Source organism: Gigantopelta aegis, chromosome 14 (genome assembly GCF_016097555.1).
Source record: "Gigantopelta aegis isolate Gae_Host chromosome 14, Gae_host_genome, whole genome shotgun sequence".
Lineage (NCBI taxonomy): Eukaryota > Metazoa > Mollusca > Gastropoda > Neomphalida > Peltospiridae > Gigantopelta > Gigantopelta aegis.
The window spans coordinates 14,097,067-14,118,021 of NC_054712.1; the positions used below are offsets into that span (position 1 = coordinate 14,097,067).

At 36.5% G+C, this 20,955-nt stretch overlaps 1 protein-coding gene across 1 annotated transcript; it reads left to right on the forward strand.

Moving 5' to 3' along the window:
* Positions 1–491: 491 nt before the first annotated feature.
* Positions 492–1,244, forward strand: LOC121389096 (protein ALP1-like). The gene has a single exon (XM_041520712.1). It carries the CDS (start codon positions 492–494, stop codon positions 1,242–1,244), a length of 753 nt encoding a protein of 250 aa, XP_041376646.1.
* The last annotated feature ends 19,711 nt before the right edge of the window (positions 1,245–20,955 follow it).

Below are 20,955 nucleotides of genomic sequence, written 5' to 3' on the forward strand. Positions count from 1 at the left end.
TAAAAACTGTTAACTTCCTTCGTGGCCCGTATCTCTCGCTCAATTTCTTCTATTTTCTTAGCATCTGCCTTGGAATCCTGTTCCATTTTTTCCCAAACAGTTTGCATTTGACTGTAAACCCTCTTCTTTGGGCGACTTTTCGGCACTGTTGTAGGGGACACAGATCCAGAGGTACATGGTCGACAAGCTGCGTCATGCATCCTCTTTCGTTGCGGTTCTCTTTGTGATCTGAAGTAGTGACAAAATAAGGAAACATTGAACTATGTCCTAGTATTATTTTGTATGAATGAAAAATCGGACAATAATGAGGCAATATCGCCGTCTATCATTTATATATGATGATTCTGTTTAGACTAATATTAATTTCTATTCACTATTTCAGATTTCTGGCAACTGGAGAATCTCATACTTCATTGGCTACATAGTACAGAGTTGGTGTAACCAGTGTCAGTAGGTTGGTACCAGAGGTTTCTACTGCCATTTGGCACACAATGGCAGGAATATTCCTTAAAATTCCACAAACGGCACAGGAATGGAGAGTGGTTGCAATGGACTTTCGGCAGAAGTGGGACTTCCCGCATTGTGTTGGAGCTATTGACGACAAACACATAGTAATGAAGTCTCCAATCAGTAGTGGTTCTTTATACTACAACTATAAGGGAACGTTCTCCATCGTTCTCATGGCCCTTGTTGATGCTAGCAACAGAGTTTTGTGTGTGGATATTGGGGCATATGACAGGCAGTCTGATGCTGGTGTGTTTGCAAATACAGAGTTGGGAAAGAGTCTTAACCCACCCAACCGTCTAAATCTACCACCTGCAGAAATCATTGAAGGAGCAGAACATCTTGGGCCTATGCCATACGTTGTAGTAGGGGATGAGGCATTCCCCCAACAGCAACATGTTATGCGGCCTTACCCAGGCAAGCAGTGCACTATGGATCACCACGCATATAACTACAGGCACTCTAGAACAAGGCGCATAGTTGAGTGTGCCTTTGGCATTCTGGCTACTAGGTGGCGTGTATTTTACACGAAGATGGCTATCTATCCTGAGAATGTTGAAGCGGTTGTACAAGGGGCAGTTATACTGCACAATAATTTACAAACTGAAACAACACCAGGAACAAGTGTAGAGGATCTCTTACAAGATCAGAGATCAGATGAAATCCAGGGATTTGTGGAACTAACAAATCTTTGTACCAAAAGTTCAGCTAAAGAAACAGATTTAAGAGATTTTTCATAGTGAATCCTTTGTCTTGACAGAATGCCCACATACAGCGAGGTCTACATTAATAAATGAACATTCAGTTTATCATACATACTCTGCAGCAGGTGAACATTCTTCATCAAACTGTTCGGAAACAAAGGACTCTTCGTGAAACTTGTCATCTTCCTGGGTTTTAGAGTATTCATCATCATCAACTTCACCTTCGACATTAGTTCCCTTTGCCACAGTGATGTATGAAGATGTGAAGTTGGTCACAGTTCTAGAAAAGAAACCAATGAAAACTTATTTCAGAACATCAGTCTATCATTATTTGCAAAGGAATAACAAATTGTGATTTCATTCCATTGTTTTCTGAAAGTTCCACCCTTGTTATGTGCTTTGTATTTACCAAACTAATTGTTTTTACGTTATAATTTTTGGGAAAACATGTTTCGAACACCTTTTTATGTTCTATAGTTATAAATTATTTTGTTGAATGTCACCACAAGAACACAGATTATCATTACATTGTAACATAAAGTAAAGTTTGTTTTATTTAATGACGCCTCTAGAGCACATTGATTTTTATCTTATCATCGGCTGTTTGATGTCAAACATGGTCATTCGGACCTATTTCTTTAGCGGAAACCCGCTGCCGCCACATAGGCTACTCTTTCCCATAAGCAGCAAGGGATGGTTTATATGCACTTTACCAGACAGGACAGCACATACCACGACCTTTGATTAACCATTTGTGGACCACTGGTTAGAACAGAAACATTGTAACATTGAGAAACCTTCTTTCTGCAATATGGCCTATCAGAAATTGGAGACGATCATAGAATTGTCCTTTGTTGACAGTTTGTGCCCCTGATCCACTTCTTTGAGCCTCCTTCACTTTCCTGCGCATGGCACTGAAGTAGTCTTTTATATTCTTCCATTTCTGTTTACATTGTTCCCCTGGAAAAGATTTTTAAAAATAATTTTAAAAACCCTTATTGTGTGGAACATATATATGTATTTGTGTAATATGCGTCATCCTGCAATATACCAAGTCATAAATATGTAACTTATAATTGGATGTGTTTTTTCATGAGAGATCAATTTATTTCAGTGTTTATTTGGTGCCTTCCTTATAGATAGTAAAAAGGATTATTGTGCATCTATTCTGAACTGTAGCGTTATATATACGATAACAAATTGTTTAAGGTCGGGAAAAGGGGCCTAACCCTTGACCATGAGTTTTTACTTTACACTTTCTTATTATTTTACACTATTGTTTCTCACCTATTCTGTCCTATTTGCTCTCTCTACCTTATTGCACCAACATTGTAAATATAAGTATTTATTTCTTACTCACCACTTTATATCTTTCTTTTTCATTTTTTTCTGGGGGAGTGTTAGAAATAGATATCGTCTTATGAACTATATATTTCCAAATAGGCTACATTCTCAGAAAAATAAAATAAAGACTAATATAAACCAGAAGAATACGAACTTGAAACAAAAACCTAGATTTATAATAAATTTCAAAAATAGAATATCATGGCTTGTTTGCAGATCCTAACACTTAACTGCCAGGGACTCGGAGATAAGGAAAAAAGAGCCGATGTTCTGAACTATTTAAAATGCAAGAAATATAGCATATATTGTTTACAAGACACACACTTTACGTCACAGTTAGAACCCTATATACAGACACAGTGGGGATATAAATGTCTATTTAATTCTTACACTGGAAATTCTCGAGGTGTGGCAATTATGCTCAATAATAATTTTGAATATGTTTTACATAAAGTTAAAATGGACAACTCGGGAAACTATATTGTTACAGATATAACAATAGAAGGAGAAAGACTAACTTCCATTACTATATATGCCCCTAATATAGATTATCCACAATTTTATAAACATATTTTTGAATGTATGAAGACTTCCAAAATGAAAAATATATAATTTGTGGAGATTTCAATTTAGTGTTAAACCAGTATCTGGATACAAAAAAATATTTACACGTCAGCCATCCTAAATGTAAAAAAGTAATTATTGATAAAATGGAAACGTTAGATTTAATAGATCCTTTCAGAGAACTTTATCCTAATCTTAGAAGGTATACTTTAAAAAAAAACTCCTTTAAAACAAGCTAGACTCGATTTCTTTCTAATGTCCAATAATTTGATTTCAATGGTAGAAAAGGTTATAGTGGAAAATAGTTATCGTTCTGACCATTCAGCAGTAGTTTTAAATATAAAGTTAATTCAAATAAAAAAGGGTCCAGGACTTTGGAAGTTTAATAATTCATTACTTAGAGATACAGAATATTGTAAGAAGGTGAAAGAAACCATATCAAAAATAATACGGCAGTATGCCGTCCCTATATATAATTATGAAATCTTAGATTCTATACCAAAAGATGAAATTCAGTTTTCCATAGATAGTCAACTTTTCTTGGAAATGTTATTAATGGAAATAAGAGGCAAAACTATATCATTTTCAGTTTTTAAGAAAAAAAATCGTGATGAAATGGAAACAAAATTATGTGATGAAATTAAATTATTAGAAGATGAAAAGATGATTGATTTAGAACAGATTGAATCTAAAAGGTTTGAATTACAAGAGCTAAGAAAACAAAAACTTAAAGGACATTATATAAGGTCAAGAACAACATGGATCGAAGAGGGCGAAAAACCAACAAAATATTTTTGTAATTTAGAATCCAGAAACTACTTTAGAAAACTAATTTCGAAAATAAAACTAGAAAATGGAACAATAGTTAAAGATCAGGAAGAAATCCTAAAAGAAACTAAAGCTTTTTACCAAAACCTCTACTCAACTCCACCTGGACAAAATGATAATGATATTATGGAAACACTTGCAAATTATAATTTTAATATCCTGACAAACGAAGATGCAGAAACATTAGAGGGGGAAATAATACACTCGGAAGTATTAACGTGTCTTAAAAATATGAAAAATGATAAAGAGTCCTGGTTCGGATGGGTTTACTGCCGAATTTTTCAATTTTTTCTGGATAGATCTTGGTCATTTTATTGTTCAATCTATCAATTACAGTTATGCTAAGAACGAAATGTCTAATGTTCAAAAATTAGGAATCATAACATGTATCCCGAAACCAAACAAACTTAAAGAATTTCTAAAAAACTGGCGACCAATAACTCTCCTAAACTGTACATATAAACTGGCTTCAGGTTGTATTGCAAATCGAATAAAAAGGGTTCTTGATAAAATAATAGACTCAGACCAAACAGGCTTTATTAAAGGAAGGTACATTGGTGAAAACATTAGATTAATTTATGATATTATGCATTATACCGAAGAACAAGATATCCCTGGTTTACTATTATTAATCGATTTCGAAAAAGCTTTTGATTCAATATCTTGGTCATTTATCAATAAAGTTTTAGACATTTTTAACTTCAAAACATCAATGAAAGCCTGGATTAAAACACTATATAGTAACTCGGTATCTAGAGTAATTCAGAATGGATTTCTTTCAGAGCCATTTAAACTAGAAAGGGGCTGTAGACAAGGCGATCCTTTCTCTCCTTATATATTTATTTTATGTGCTGAAATCCTCGCTATCATAGTAAAAAACTCCAATAATATAAAAGGTATCACTATAGATGGTGAAAAATATTTAATATCGCAGTATGCAGACGACACAAGTTTTATTTAGATGGCTCTCCTGAGTCCCTCCAGGGTGTTCTATCTATCCTAGATTATTATGCACAAATATCTGGCCTAAAAATTAACTACACCAAATCAAAAGCTATTTGGATAGATAGCAAGAAATTTTCAAATGAAGTTTACCATCACACTCGATGGAAACTAGAATGGGGCAGTACACAGTTTAACGTTCTTGGTATTAACTTTTCCATTAACCTAGAAGAAATTATTGATTTAAATTATAATCCCAACATTATCGACATACAAAAATTAATGAAGCTATGGTCGATCAGAAAACTTACTGTTTTAGGAAGAATTACAGTCCTGAAAACGTTAATATTTCCTAAACTAACATACCTACTGAAAACATTACCAAATCCAAGCGAACGTTTGCTAAAACATATAAATACATTATTGTTCCACTTTATTTGGAATAGCGGCCGTGAACAACTTAAAAGAAACTTAATAACGCAAGACTATAAAAATGGTGGCATCAAACTGATAAACATAAATAATTTTATGACCGCTTTAAAAAGTTCGTGGATCCGACGGATATTTTTAAATAACCCAAAATGGACCATTTTGTTCGAAGCTTCTACAAATATATCAACACGTGATTTAAGTATATATGGCGACCATTTTCTATACTGTAAAAAAAGTTCAATAAAAAATACATTTTGGAGAGACACATTGGTTAGTTGGTTAAGGATACAAGAAAAACAAATTCCAGTAAACGTAGATGATATTCTCCAGATCAATATTTGGTTCAACAGTAAAATATGTATAGATAAAAAAGCCATTTATACTAAAACGATATATCTCAAAAGGTATTATCTTTATTAACGATTTGTTGAAAGAACAAGGAGACTTTCTAACATATGAACAGTTCATAGAGAAATACGACATAATTACCAATTTTCTGGAATATGCTTCATTAGTCAGTGCTATAAAATCATTCATTTACAACCTAGATAATTTAAATGATGACGTTTTTATAGCATTACAAAATCCTGTTCTTCCATATAACTTAAAGGTTTTGTTCAAAGATCAGAAAGGTTGCAAAAATATATATGATTTACTGAACACTCAAACCACCATTCCAAAATCACAAATAAAATATTCTAAAGAAGGATATATCTATGATATATATGATTGGGAAAAATATTACATTCTACCCTTTAGATCTGTCAAAAGCACAACATTATCTTGGTTTCAGTATAAAATCATACACCGAATTGTTACAACTAACAAATTTCTAAATATGATTAATTATATTGATTCCAATGCCTGTAGTTTTTGCAACAAATCACCTGAAACCATACAACACCTTCTGTTTGAATGTAGTTTAGTACATTCTCTGTGGGAAGCAATAGAAGAATGGATAAGAAATGAAACTGGAATTAATATCACTCTAAGCAGAGACATAGTTATGTTAGGCATGATCAACAACGAAAAAGGTGATTTTGTAAATTGGCTGACTGTCAACATAAAATATTATATTTACAGTATGAAAATACAAAAAAGAAAAATATTCTACAAAATAATTTTGAAATAGAAAAATATATTTATTACAAAAATTGCAACTATGAAGCATTTCATAAGCAATGGACATCCTATAAAACACTCTTTGAAAGAATGTTTCGATCGATAGATTTGCGGTAATGGAAAAGGTACTATGTAAATGCATTGTATCAATAAACTCGCGCGCGAAAACGCGGTAATGGAAAGCGGGCCTTAAAATAATAATAATATTTATTATTATTGTTGTTGTTGTTGTTGTTATTATTGTTATTGTTAAACACGTCACAGGTATCACACTGTTGAATACGTCGCTCATATAATACTACGTTATCAATGTGCGATACTTGTTACTTATGACGTTGATCACGTGTAAATACTTACTAGGTTGAATACGTCACAGTTGTGATGGTCGGTGTCTGGGTCGGGTGACACGTCGACATTGAACACACCAAAGACGTAACAGACACCTGGACAGACCAGTATTCCATTACATCGCTCATGTTCGTAACATAGCCGAGAGCACTCGAGTCTCGAAAACATAATGTGGAAACTGGATTAAGAACTAAATGTATCCATAGATAATGAAATTTATTTGAGCAGGAATAAATAAAAGGAAAATATATTTAGACTAACCCACAGTTAATTTAACAAGGTTTTGAACAACTGGACCCAAAATTATTAAGACAGCCAGTAACGTAATATACATAAATCTGAATATACGGTGTAGTCAGAAAATGTAATGACTCATTAAGACATACAGATGTAAAACAGGCCTAGTGCCTATATTTTTTTTAGTCTAGACTCGAAACTCTAATAGAGTCTAAGGTCTCACTACACAGATGTTATCTGCCATTGAAACCCATGTTAAACTGCCCAACTTCAAATGAAGATTGCCAATAGAACGTGTTCTAGTTGGCACTAACAACATACACCATTGCGAACATACATTATATAAGCATTTATTTTCACTCCAAAATTGAGAAAATTTTCGTCTCAGTTTTTTGCTATATGACCGCAGTACCGGTCCGAACAGGTGGTTCATTAACCGATTCACTCCAGCTGTCTCTTGTGCTATACACCCATGTCCCAAAAGTTCAATGCACAATATTACAAAATAACATGGGCAAAATACAGCCAGAAGGCGTAACATTAAACATACATATTGTTTTAATTCTTCACCATTTCCTAGAAGTGAATATGTGAACCATAACTTGTGTCACAATTAGGAACTATAGTGGACCATGATGAATGAACTCACACCCGGAAGTGATCTGTGTAGTGAGACCTAACACGTGAACGTCATGGCAACGCCATTCAAATTGTATGTGTGACGTCATTAGAGATTGAGTAAGGACCCGTGCTTATAAAACGTTTCAGAGTCCAGACTCAATCCCTAATGACGTCACACGCATACATATTTGTAAGGCGTTGTCATGACATTAGTGTTTCAGACTATTGGAGTCTCGTGTTTAGACTAAACGTCGTTATAAGCACCAGGCCTGAATAAGCATGGGCTTTGGTGTGTCTGTTTGTGCAGACCTAACTTTACTCTCGTAACCATGTAGTCAAACTGATGGTTTATCTGGGGCGGGGGGGGGGGGGGACTAAAAGACAAAAGAAGGTATGTTTGTCTTTCTTTGTTTTCGAACACCTGATTCTAAGATCAATTAACGTTCTGGGTCTCGCATTGTAATATAATGTCCTAATCATACGAAAGCTCTGTCCGTGATTCACCTATACCTGTCACACTCTGATCACGTAGAAACGTCTGTAAGAATCTGATGAATTACTTCTGTACAATAGACTTATCTTCTACATTAGTGCATACCATTTATATAGCTCACGGCATCTATAGCTATTGCAATTAAGCTGGATTATTCGTATCTGCAATGCAATTAGAATCTAGTCGGGTTTTTTTTATTATTCTCAATATATTAGTCTTTGACACTTTTTGATTAAATGTAATAAGTACAGTGTTGACTGAAATGTAACAAGATGCTCTCCGGGTCCTAGATTAACAAATGTTAAGACCTGGTATGAAAAATTAAAGTTTTGTTTAACGACACCACTAAATCAAAAAGATTATCGGATATCGGATGGCAGACATTTTCGTAAACGTAGACTTGAATGGAAAACTGTTTTTTTTTTTTTTTGTGGGGGGGGGGGGGTTTCATTAGTACGAAGGGATCTTTTGCATGCACCTTCTCATAGCCAGAACAGCACAAACCACGGCCGTTGAAATACGAATCATGGAGACTGGATAGGACGGGAGAAACCTAGTGGGTCAGCCGAGGATGTTTTCCCCTACGATCTAAGCATCTATCCACTGAGTTACACCTCGCCCCGACCTGGTATAAAGGAATTCTGCATTGCATGGAGGAACATTTGAAGAGCGGGAGACATTGTTTTTATTACACTTTTCTTTCTTTTTTTTAATTTGTTTTACTTTAATGTTCTTGCCTTTGTACCGTACATATTTCCGTCTCAACCAGTGCCCCACGACTGGCACATCAAAGGTCGAGGAATGTGCATATAAAAGAACCCGTACTGCTTTATCGGCAGGAATAACTAAATTACGGGCTCTCTCTCTCTCTCTCTCTCTCTCTCTCTCTGACTCACATACACATATACACACTGTCTCTCTCACTGTTTGTCTCTCACTGTCTCTTTCTTTCACCGTCTCTCTCACTGTCTCTCTCTCTCTCTCTCTCTCTCTGTCTGTCTCTCTTTCTTACTGTCTCTCTCTCTTTCTGTCTCTGTCTTTTTCTCTATCTATATACCTGTCTCTCTGTTTGTTTAGCGATACCTCGTCACATTTTAAACATGTTAGCCATAGTACTAAAAATTTTCTTTGTTTGTTTTGTTTAACTACACTACTAGAGCACATTGATTAATTAATCATCGGCTATCGGATATCACACATTTGCTAATTCTGACACGTAGTCATCAGAAGAAACCCGCTACATTTTTTTCTAATGCAGACAGGAGAACACATACCACAGCCTTTGACCAGTTGTGGTGCACTGGTTGGAACGAGAAAGAAAACAATCAGTTGAATGGATCCACCGAGGTGGTTCGATCCTTCGATGTAAGCTCTTGAAGCGACCACTCAATCGATTGAGCTAAATCCCTTCCCACGCCGAGTACTGTGACGGTAATGAGATAGACGGACATTTGGACAGTTATCAACGCTCTCCAACGTTATTTAAAAATCGAGTAAATTAAAGTTGAGTATACAGTAGAATCTCATTGGCTCGAACGCCCAACGGTCGAACCTACCGGTATTCTCGAACCAAGAACAATGTCCCGATTTTTTCTCTCTATTAAACCCTTTTATTTTGGTGCTGATTGGTCGAATACCCCTTGGGTCGAACAGAAGCTTTCTCTCGAACCAGTTTTTTGGTCCGAACTGTAAAATTAAACATATTTAGCTCGAACGACTAAGTCTGTCCGAAGAAATACAAACAATTATTTATGTACACATTTTTCATCGACCCTTTCACGTCAGTCACAAAGTAAGTTATTATAAATTCGGAAGTGGAACGAATAAATCCTAGATCATATGCCGACTTATCATGTTCTTTATTTAGCACCTATCGGTAATTATCTTTCTAGTGCAGACACTTTTACTACGATAATCGCTTGCTGAATGCACCTTGCATGTAACACCAATCAATTGGTGAGCCTAGGCAGGCCTCGCCGGTTTACTTTAATCATTTTAATCGCTACTCTACGCCTGAACGTCGGCATATTTTGTTTTTAACTTGAAATACACGAGAGATCAATGTAATGTAGTGATTGCAACAATAACAGGTAGGCTAAAGGGCCTCCGCCTCTGCTTCATGCACTTTCATTTTTTCTCAACGTTGTCAATATGTCGCAAAATATTCTACAACAGCATAATAAAGAACGATTTTTTAAATTAATAAATATTTATAAATACAAACTACCAGTGTGTTTGTTATTTGTTTATTTAACGGTGATAAATAATAGTTACAAATATGTATCTCATCCGACATTTGACGGCGACTTTGTTACTCATGAGTCAATTGGACCATCTCGCCCAAGCCAGTTTTACGGAAATATGCGAGGTGTTCCGATTGGTTTTTGTGTTACAGAAGCACCCGACAACGGCCAAATGCATGGTTCGAACTACCCGATACATATGGCCGCCGCTCCAATAACTTGACCAGTTGAGATCGCCGTCCAAAGAATTTTACCACTTTACAAACTTTTATTTGTATTGCAAAACGGTCCTGGTCCAAATCAGTTTTGTCATAGATTAATATTATATTTGTATATAGATCTACATGAGTAATATCTTTATCCGATACGACTGCCATGATATGCTAAATAATCATTTAGGAGATAACCATATGGATTTTTTAGATTTGCGGGTGTTATTGTCTATTTGATCCTGCAAATGTAATTTTTCACCGAAGGCGTTAGCCTGAGGTCAAAAATAAAACATCTGCGGTCACCAAACCGACAATAACACCCGCAAATCTAGAAATTCAATATGGTTATGTTCATTGTAAATTGAATCGATTTCCTACGGAATTAACTTTATAACTAACTAGTGCATGACCACGACACCCACTTCTCTTTCACTAACCACTAACTAGTGCATGACCACGACACCCACTTCTCTCTCACTAACCACTAACTAGTGAATAAGCACGACACCCACTTCTCTCTGACTAACCGCTAACTAGTGAATAACCACGACACCCACTTCTCTCTCACTAACCACTAACTATTGCATGACCACGACACCCACTTCTCTCTCACTAACCACTAACTACAACTATTCACTAACCTGCTGTCCTCGACAGACATCCTGATAACTGAGATGCGTGTCCATAACAGCGTCCTTGAACCTTATCTGGATAGAAGCACGAAAATAAAGTTGAAATAAATGAGGTGCGATTGATCTTAGGGTTAATCGCCCTCGGATAAACCGTATTTTGTTTGTTTGTTTGTTTGTTTGTTGTTTGTTTATTGTCACATGAACGACCGTGGAATGCACTGTCTTGTCTCTGGGAAAGTACATATAACAGATCCCTTGTTCTTGGTTACCCAGCTTTTGCACGGTGCTAGAAAAATATGTCTGACCCTAGGGCTAGATAAATCTGTCCAACCCGAGGGCTAGACGATTTCTACATACGCGTGACGTCATAACTCATGTTTTACAACGATTGGCGTCATAACTCATGGTTTTCAGAATTCTGTTTGCCATTTCACGTTGTATCATTGTTTTTATAATATTTAAATAAATTAATAGTTTCAACTTTATATTTATTGGTAAGTTGTTACATTTTTATGTTGTTGCATAATGTGGCTATATTTTTCAGCGTATGATTAAAAGAGTTAAAAGGTGAAATGTTTATGAATCGTTCTACAATAAACAAACTGTAGCTTACAAAATTTATGTTTTGTTACTGTAATTAAACGGGCAAGAAAAAGAATCAATCACCGTTGTGGGGTATAGATAAGCCAATTCCAACCCTCGGGACAAAAACATTTTATCCCTCGGGTTGGAAATGCCTTATCTAAACCTCACAACGGTGATAGATTCTATTAATACCAGCAAATGTTATAAACCACGTGTTACAGTAACCATATGTTCCATACATAGTTTAAAATGTGCTGAGATCTAATGCTACTTTTAATATGTCATATATTTAATATATTATTCCTGTTATTACTCTTTTCAATACGCCACATTGTGTAATATGTATTATACTGAATACGTCATAAGTGTAATACGTACCATGTTAAACACATCACAACTGAGATAGTCTATGCCCGAGGCAGGTGACTGGGCGACATTGAACACTCCAAACAGGTGACAGACGCCCGGACAGACCAACATCCCGTTACATCGATCGTCGTTGTAGCAGAGTCGAGCACAATCCAATCGGCTTTTGGCGCTTTTGTATGATTTACGTAACGACTTTTCGTTGGGTATTTCTTTCGTCATTTGAGAACGACCACAACTGTTCTGAGTAGAACACAGTGTTGAACACGTGACTAATACAAGAACACGAAGGAATCAATGTCCTGACATGACTGGAGAATAAATACGTGTTAACACGATGACTTTATAGTTTTACGTCGAACACTCATAAAACACGTACACGTACAGCAAAGTCTAGGTTTCAAATTGTCTTGCTCAACAAAATATCTTCGTTTATCTTTGCACTAATAATCTCGATTTGTTTCCACATATTTCTGTTAAAATGTGTGTTTGCTTCAGAATTATGGTTTTCAAAGAAACGAAATTAGACACTTTCTGCGAAAAAAACTTTGCGGAAACTAATCTGCGTTCAGCAAAAACGAGAAATGGTAACGTTCTTCAAAAATGTTATTGATTGTCGGTGTGGTCATTCGGTTTACTGTGAAGGCAATACACCTGTTTAGTGTTCTTCAACAATTTGATTGGTTGCGATGTGCTCATTCGATTTACAAGGAAGCCAGTAAACCTGTGTAGTATACGTTTGTCGATTTTCAGTTCTGGTGCACTACTTCTTATTTTCTTAATTAACTGAACTCGTGCCTTTCATCTCATGGGACCGGCCTCGGTGGCGTCGTGGTTAGGAAATCGGTCTACAGGCTGGTAGGTACTGAGTTCGGATCACAGTCGAGGCATGGGATTTTTAATCCAAATACCGACTCCAAACCCTGAGTGAGTGCTCCGCAAGGCTCAATGGGTAGGTGTAAACCACTTGCACCGACCAGTGATCCATAACTGGTTCAACAAAGGCCATGGTTTGTGCTATCCTGCTTGTGGGAAGCGCAAATAAAAGATCCCTTGCTGCTAATCGGAAAGAGTAGCCCATGTAGTGACGACAGCGGGTTTCCTCTCAAAATATGTGTGGTCCTTAACCATATGTCTGACGCCATATAACCGTAAATAAAATGTGTTTAGTGCGTCGTTAAATAAAACATATCGTTCTTTCTTTCTTTCATCTCATGGTGTTTTTGTCACTTATTGGTCCATAAAATATTGTTAATCCATAAACACTTAACAGTTCTCTTCCCGCAGGTAATGCAATATGACAAATTCTTCTGAATTATCTTTAGTAGTATGGTCGTTCAAATAAATACTGAATTATCTTTAGTAGTATGGTCGTTCAAATAAATACTGAATTATCTTTAGTAGTATGGTCGTTCAAATAAATACTGAATTATCTTTAGTAGTATGGTCGTTCAAATAAATACTGAATTATCTTTAGTAGTATGGTCGTTCAAATAAATACTGAATTATCTTTAGTAGTATGGTCGTTCAAATAAATACTGAATTAAAACGGCAAAAACAGTCATTCTAAAATCTCACTGGGGTGTTAACTAAGAATGTCTGACGGTAAACAAACACAATTTAGTAAATTATTAACCTTGTTTTAACTGACTATAACGTATAAGAGTAATCGTGTGTGCAGCTATAATCAGCAATGTATTTCCGTAAGGTACGATCGCTGGATGTTGTAGGACGGTTGATTGATTGATTGAATGTTTGTTTAACGACACCCCAGCACAAAAATACATATCGGCTATTGGGTGTCACAAATGGTAAGTATATGAACATATTTATATAGACTCATGTAAAACCACAGTGTAAGGAGCTGTGGGGGGAAAGTATAATACAATATATAAAATCAAGTTAAGTATATCTTTAAATTTTCTATAGAAGTCAAAGTGTTTTAAAAACTTTACAATTAACATTGGATGGAATTTAAACGATTCCAAAACATTTCTGTTGCCAAATATATCATTTCTTGTCGGCTTGAGATGATCACACTCCACCAAAATGTGCCGCACAGTCAGTGTACACTGACAGTGTTCACACTGAGGAGGAGGGTCCTTCTTTAAAATAAATGAATGCGTCGGTAAATCAGTACATCAATATGTATAATGTTCGTCTATATATCAAACGACTTTGTAAAAGTGTTTGTGTGTGTGTGTGTGTGTGTGTGCGTGTGTGTGTGTGTGTTTGTGTGCGTGTGTGAGCGTGTGTTTGTGTGTGTTTTTTCGTGTGTTTGTGTGTGTGTTTCTGTGTGTTTGTGTGTGTGCGTTTGTGTGTGCGTGTGTGTATTTGTGTGTTTGAGTGTGTGCGTGTGTGTATGTTCGTGTTTGTGTTTGTATGCGCGCGTGTGTGTATGTGTTTGTGTTTATGTGTGTGCGTGTGGGGGATTAGCAAGATCGATAACTCGTTTGTTTTCTGTGCTTTGGTATTTTGTCGGTAAGAATAGCATCTCTCTCTCTCTCTCTCTCTCTCTCTCTCTCTCTCTCTCTCTCTCTCTCTCTCTCTCTCTCTCTCTCTCTCTCTCTCTCTCTCTCTCTCTCTTTCATGTATTCCAGTGTTAGGCTCAGCAACTTGTTAACCTCTGTAGTGATTAAAGTTACTTCCTCGTACAATTTGTGCTTCTTTGATCTACACTAGTTCACAATTTAGTCTTAGCAGCTTCTTCGATTTACAATAGTTCACAATTTAGTCTTAGGAGCTTCTTTGAACTACACTAGTTCACAATTTAGTCTTAGCAGCTTCTTCGATCTACAATAGTTCACAATTTGGTCTTAGCAGCTTCTTCGATCTACAGTAGTTCATAGTTTAGTCTCAGCAGCTTATTTGATCTACAATAGTTCACAATTTAGTCTTAGCAGCTTCTTCGATCTATAATAGTTCATAATTTAGTCTTAGCAGCTTCTTCGATCTACAATAGTTCATAATTTAGTCTTAGAAGCTTCTTCGATCTACAATAGTTCACACTTTAATCTTAGCAGCTTCTTCGATCTACACTAGTTCACAATTTAGTCTTAGGAGCTTCTTTGAACTACACTAGTTCACAATTTAGTCTTAGCAGCATCTTCGATCTACAATAGTTCACAATTTGGTCTTAGCAGCTTCTTCGATCTACAGTAGTTCATAATTTAGTCTCAGCAGCTTATTTCATCTACACTAGTTCACAATTTAGTCTTAGCAGCTTCTTTGATCTACACTAGTTCACAATTGAGTCTTAGAAGCTTCTTCGATCTACATTAGTTCACAATTTAGTCTTAGCAGCTTCTTCGATCTACACTAGTTCACAATTTAGTCTTAGAAGCTTCTTTGAACTACACTAGTTCACAATTTAGTCTTAGCAGCTTCTTCGATCTACAATAGTTCATAATTTAGTCTTAGCAGCTTCTTCGATCTATAATAGTTCATAATTTAGTCTTAGCAGCTTCTTCGATCTACAATAGTTCATAATTTAGTCTTAGCAGCTTGTTTGATCTACACTAGTTCATAATTTAGTCTTAGCAGCTTCTTCGATCTACAATAGTTCATAATTTAGTCTTAGCAGCTTGTTTGATCTACACTAGTTCACAATTTAGTCTTAGCAGCTTCTTTGATCTACACTAGTTCACAATTTAGTCTTAGCAGCTTCTTTGATCTGCACTAGTTCACAATTTAGTCTTAGCAGCTTCTTTGATCTACACTAGTTCACAATTTAGTCTTATAAGCTACTTTGATCTACACTAGTTCACAATTTAGTCTTATAAGCTACTTTGATCTACAACACACACACACACACACACACACACACACACATAGACACACACGTACGTGCATGGAACAGTGGGCAGACCTGGCACTGGCTAGTATGTATTGATGTATGAATATCTATATATTGTATGTATGTCGAGGTTGACTGTTACATACATAGATATTAACGCTCAACGCAAGGGATAATTAAATCCTTTCTGGCCTCACAAATTGTCCCATGCCGTTGCTGGGACTCGAACCTGTGCCACCGAATCGCCCGCAAATTGCAAGACTAACCACGATACGCTCTGAGCTATCGAAGCTTCCATAAAAAAGGAAGTTCTTTAACTCAACCATATGCATGGCGTCTACAATCTACGCGGTTGATCCCGCTTACGTGCATGGAACAGTGAGCAGACCTGGTACTGGCTAGTATGTATTGATGTATGAATATCTATATATTGTATGTATGTCGAGGTTGACTGTTACATACATAGATATTACCGCACTGGCGCAGGGGATAATTAAATCCTTTCTGGCCTCACAAATTGTCCCATGCCGTTGCTGGGACTCGAACCTGTGGCACCGAATCGCCCGCAAATTGCAAGACTAACCACGATACGCTCTGAGCTATCGAAGCTTCCATAAAAAAGGAAGTTCTTTAACTCAACCATATGCATGGGGTCTACAATCTACGCGGTCGATCCCGCTTACGTGCATGGAACAGCGGGCAGACCTGGCACTGGCTAGTATGTATTGATGTATGAATATCTATATATTGTATGTATGTCGAGGTTGACTGTTACATACATAGATATTAACGCACTGGCGCAGGGGATAATTAAATCCTTTCTGGCCTCACAAATTGTCCCATGCCGTTGGTGGGACTCGAACCTGTGGCACCGAATCGCCCGCAAATTGCAAGACTAACCACGATACGCTCTGAGCTATCGAAGCTTCCGTAAAAAGGGAAGTTGTTTAACTCAACCATATGCATGGGGTCTACAATCTACGCGGTCGATCCCGCTTACGTGCATGGACAGTGGGCAGACCTGGCACTGGCTAGTATGTATTGATGTATGAATATCTATATATTGTATGTATGTCGAGGTTGACTGTTACATACATAGATATTAACGCACTGGCGCAGGGGATAACTAAATCCTTTCTGGCCTCACAAATTGTCCCATGCCGTTGCTGGGACTCGTACCTGTGTATATGTATGTATACAGAGAGAGAGAGATGTTATACATGGGGTCCAAGACTTTAACCAAGACGAACAGTAATTTGGAGTAAATTAAATATACAGCACTGTTGTTATAATACCGCAAAATGGTTGCACACCATCACTCATTGCTGCATTGTAAATATTATATGAAAATAAATTCAGTAAACATGTCACAATATCGTCAGTGGAACTTTTAGAAGTACAATTAGCAGGTTACTCATATAATACAGTATAATTTATGTTGACAGTTGTTTTCACTAACCTACCCGCAAGTCAAAGCACTGTCTCAATTTACTGTTATATAAGTGAAAGCGTACCACAGGGACAACTATTCTTAGTAATAAACCGGCCTCGGTGGCGTCGTGGTAGGCCATCGGTCTACAGGCTGGTAGGTACTGGGTTCGGATCCCAGTCGAGGCATGGGATTTTTAATCCAGATACCGACTCCAAACCCTGAGTGAGTGTTCCGCAAGGCTCAATGGGTAGGTGTAAACCACTTGCACCGACCAGTGATCCATAACTGGTTCAACAAAGGCCATGGTTTGTGCTATCCTGCCTGTGGGAAGCGCAAATAAAAGATCCCTTGCTGCTAATCGGAAGAGTAGCCCATGTAGTGGCGACAGCGGGTTTCCTCTCAAAATCTGTGTGGTCCTTAACCATATGTCTGACGCCATATAACCGTAAATAAAATGTGTTGAGTGCGTCGTTAAATAAAACATTTCTTTCTTTCTTTCTTAGTAATAAAAATAACAAGTACCTTCAGCAAAATGTAATTTAAATGCAACATAAGCAATCGTATTTATAACCATTAACACAGCGTAGGTTTTATCGGAATGTTAAATGAAGTAACCGAATGAATGAATGAATGAATGAATGTTTAACGACACCCCAGCACGAAAAGTACATCGGCTATTGGGTGTCAAACTATGGTAAAAGCCAAACAAATTTGATATCAACATCAATATAAAAATTCAACAGTTAAATTAAAACAGTGTAAAGAACTGTGCAAAAATACAAATATCAAAGATAGATAAAATTAAAATTTACAATAAAAGTCAGTATATCGAAGAAATTGTAATAAAACGTCTGGATGGAATCGAAAAGATTCTATTACATTTCTCTGACCAAATATATCTTTTCGCGTTTCTTTCAGAAACTGACACTCCACCAAAATGTGGCGCACCGTCAGAAGACACTGACAGTGCTCACACTGAGGCGGAGGATCTCTCTTTAAGATAAACGAATGGGTCAAGTGAGTATGACCGATGTGGGCACGACACAAGACTATCTCATGCCTCCTGCACTTTCTATAGGAGGACTGCCACTCTCCCAAGACCGGCTTGATAGCACGAAGCTTGTTCGCAACCTCACCGTCCCAATTGAAGTAACCGAAGTCACAAGTTGGTTTGTAGGTTTTTATTTTCAACTCCCAACAAGTAATTTACGATTATGACATAAAACTGTCTCTCGGATCTTCAAGGCGTGTGAGCAGAATCTGTACTCTCCGAGTCTATGTTCCAGTAGAGTTTGTGTTTTGCCAGAGAACTTCAAGGCGTGTGAACAGAATCTGTTTTCCCCGAGTCTATTTTTCAGTAGAGTCTGTATTCCATGGGTAAAATATCATTATTTATAGCACACATACTAAACAAGTTGTCCAGGAAATAATAAATATTTGTCATGGTGTACCCGTTAAGACGCCTGTCATACCCATGGCAACATGTAAACTGCATTGCTTTGTACATATTTAATTACGGCTTGACACTAATTGGTTTGATTGGCAAGTCACTAAGTGGATACCACGCCCAACGTCAGATTACCAATTAACTAATTCTAATTAATGCACTTGTAAAAATCAAGATATAATCCGTATTTAGCACTGTGGCACCATTAAAGCAATATTTGGAAAGGCATTTGCATGTTTTATTTTATTACGTCAGTGAAGCATTTTATATTACGTGAACGAGCTGCTACAGGTAGTAACCATATGGCAATGTCCCCTAACAAACACGCATCCAACTTATGAAAATACAATATAATTACTATTCAAATTTTATCCTGTAAAATGGAAAAAAGCGATTGAAGCTTTAATACAATAACAGAATTAAAACACGGCAGTTGGATTTTCCGTTTCATACAAAAAGTAATCATTTAGAAAGTCATCAATAATTTCCTGATGTGTATGTTTTTCGTTCATGCCATCGGGAACCTGAAACCTGTTCCTGGCTACGTGCATCATGCCACGGGTATCGGTTTAAACATTGTACATGTGGTACATTACAAGCGCTTTTATGATGGACATGATTCTGCCGATAATTCTTTCATCGATTTTTACAGTCATTTATTTCAACATCACCCAACGTAGAACTGTACTTCGCCATTGCCATATTTGTAGCAGACAAGTTGTGTATAAAATGATTGCATTTTGAATAATAATAATTGTTAAAAAATAATTGTGGTAAAACGTTTTTGTTATTATTTTAAGTAACGTGAAACGTTGTTGCTATAATTTATATTTCTAATAATTCGTTTCTAGTCAAGTCTCAAATAATTTACTACGACGTTAACAATATTGCTACTTTCAATACGCACTGGGATGTTAGGAATGATAAAAAATAGTCCCATAGGTTAATCTATGGACCAATCACAATACAGGATTGTCTGTGAAGAGGTTCGTCACATGAAGGGTAATGTTATTACACTGTGATCTCTCTCACAGGTGGGTGATAATGAAGTGTAGCCTTTTCATTCATCTTGTTCCAATGTGTGAATGGTCTGTTTACAAAATGACAGAGGAATGTCTCGCTTCTCTGCAAAACATGGAACCCGTGCATGAACCAGAAAATAATTGCGGTCAATTGTTAAATGACTATTATAGCCGTTTTTGATAATTTAAATCATACTTTACTTAGATTGTTTTGTTTACATTATCAATTTCCGTACATTTGAAGCGTGTTTGGTCATCCTGGTGTTTTTAATATCACAAAATGCATTTCTAATATATTTTTTTTTAAAACGCACGTGCGTATGAGAAGTAACAGTTATGGAGTCGAGTTTTAGTATATTTTTAGAGGGTATTTCACAATTTCAAAGTCACAGACTCATGTTTCACTCAATTGTAACTTTATCCAAATGTGTTACAGGTTTGTAGATTAATTAAACTTAGTGTTAATTTTCACGAGTTGAAACTAGGGTATGTCCCTTTAAACCACATGAACATCTCTCTCTCTCTTCTCCACATGAAAACCCGTCAAAGATGTCAAAGGCTTCTTCACCTATGCATCCCCAAATCTCAGAAGTGCGATATTTTTACTTTCAGTCTCTAATCTTGTAGCAATTTCATAATTGTTCCATTATCGTATAGGTTTTCTCCAAGCCACTTCTATTTATTTTTGCATGGACATCCCAATGTATTAGGTCTATTAGGCCTAAATTGGTATATCTGCCCTTGTTTGTTCTCATTTTCTTCCACTGTTCGTTATGTTAAAAGAAGACACTTGCCGCAATTTCCAAATTCGGGAAAATTTCAAAAGATCACCTGCCGATATTGCAAAAACGTCCGGATTTTGACACCATATTTTCTTATGTTCGCTTGGGCTTAGGTTCCAAGTCTATGCAATATTTATAGACACAATAAAATAGTAAACATTTGTTGGTCGTTACTTTAGTTAGTGCGTCCACCATCACAGGCCTGGGCGAGAACCCCGGATGTATCCTGTATGACGTAAACAAACAATGTTAGATACTCTCTAACCATACAGAAATCAATCAAACAGTTCGCAAACTTT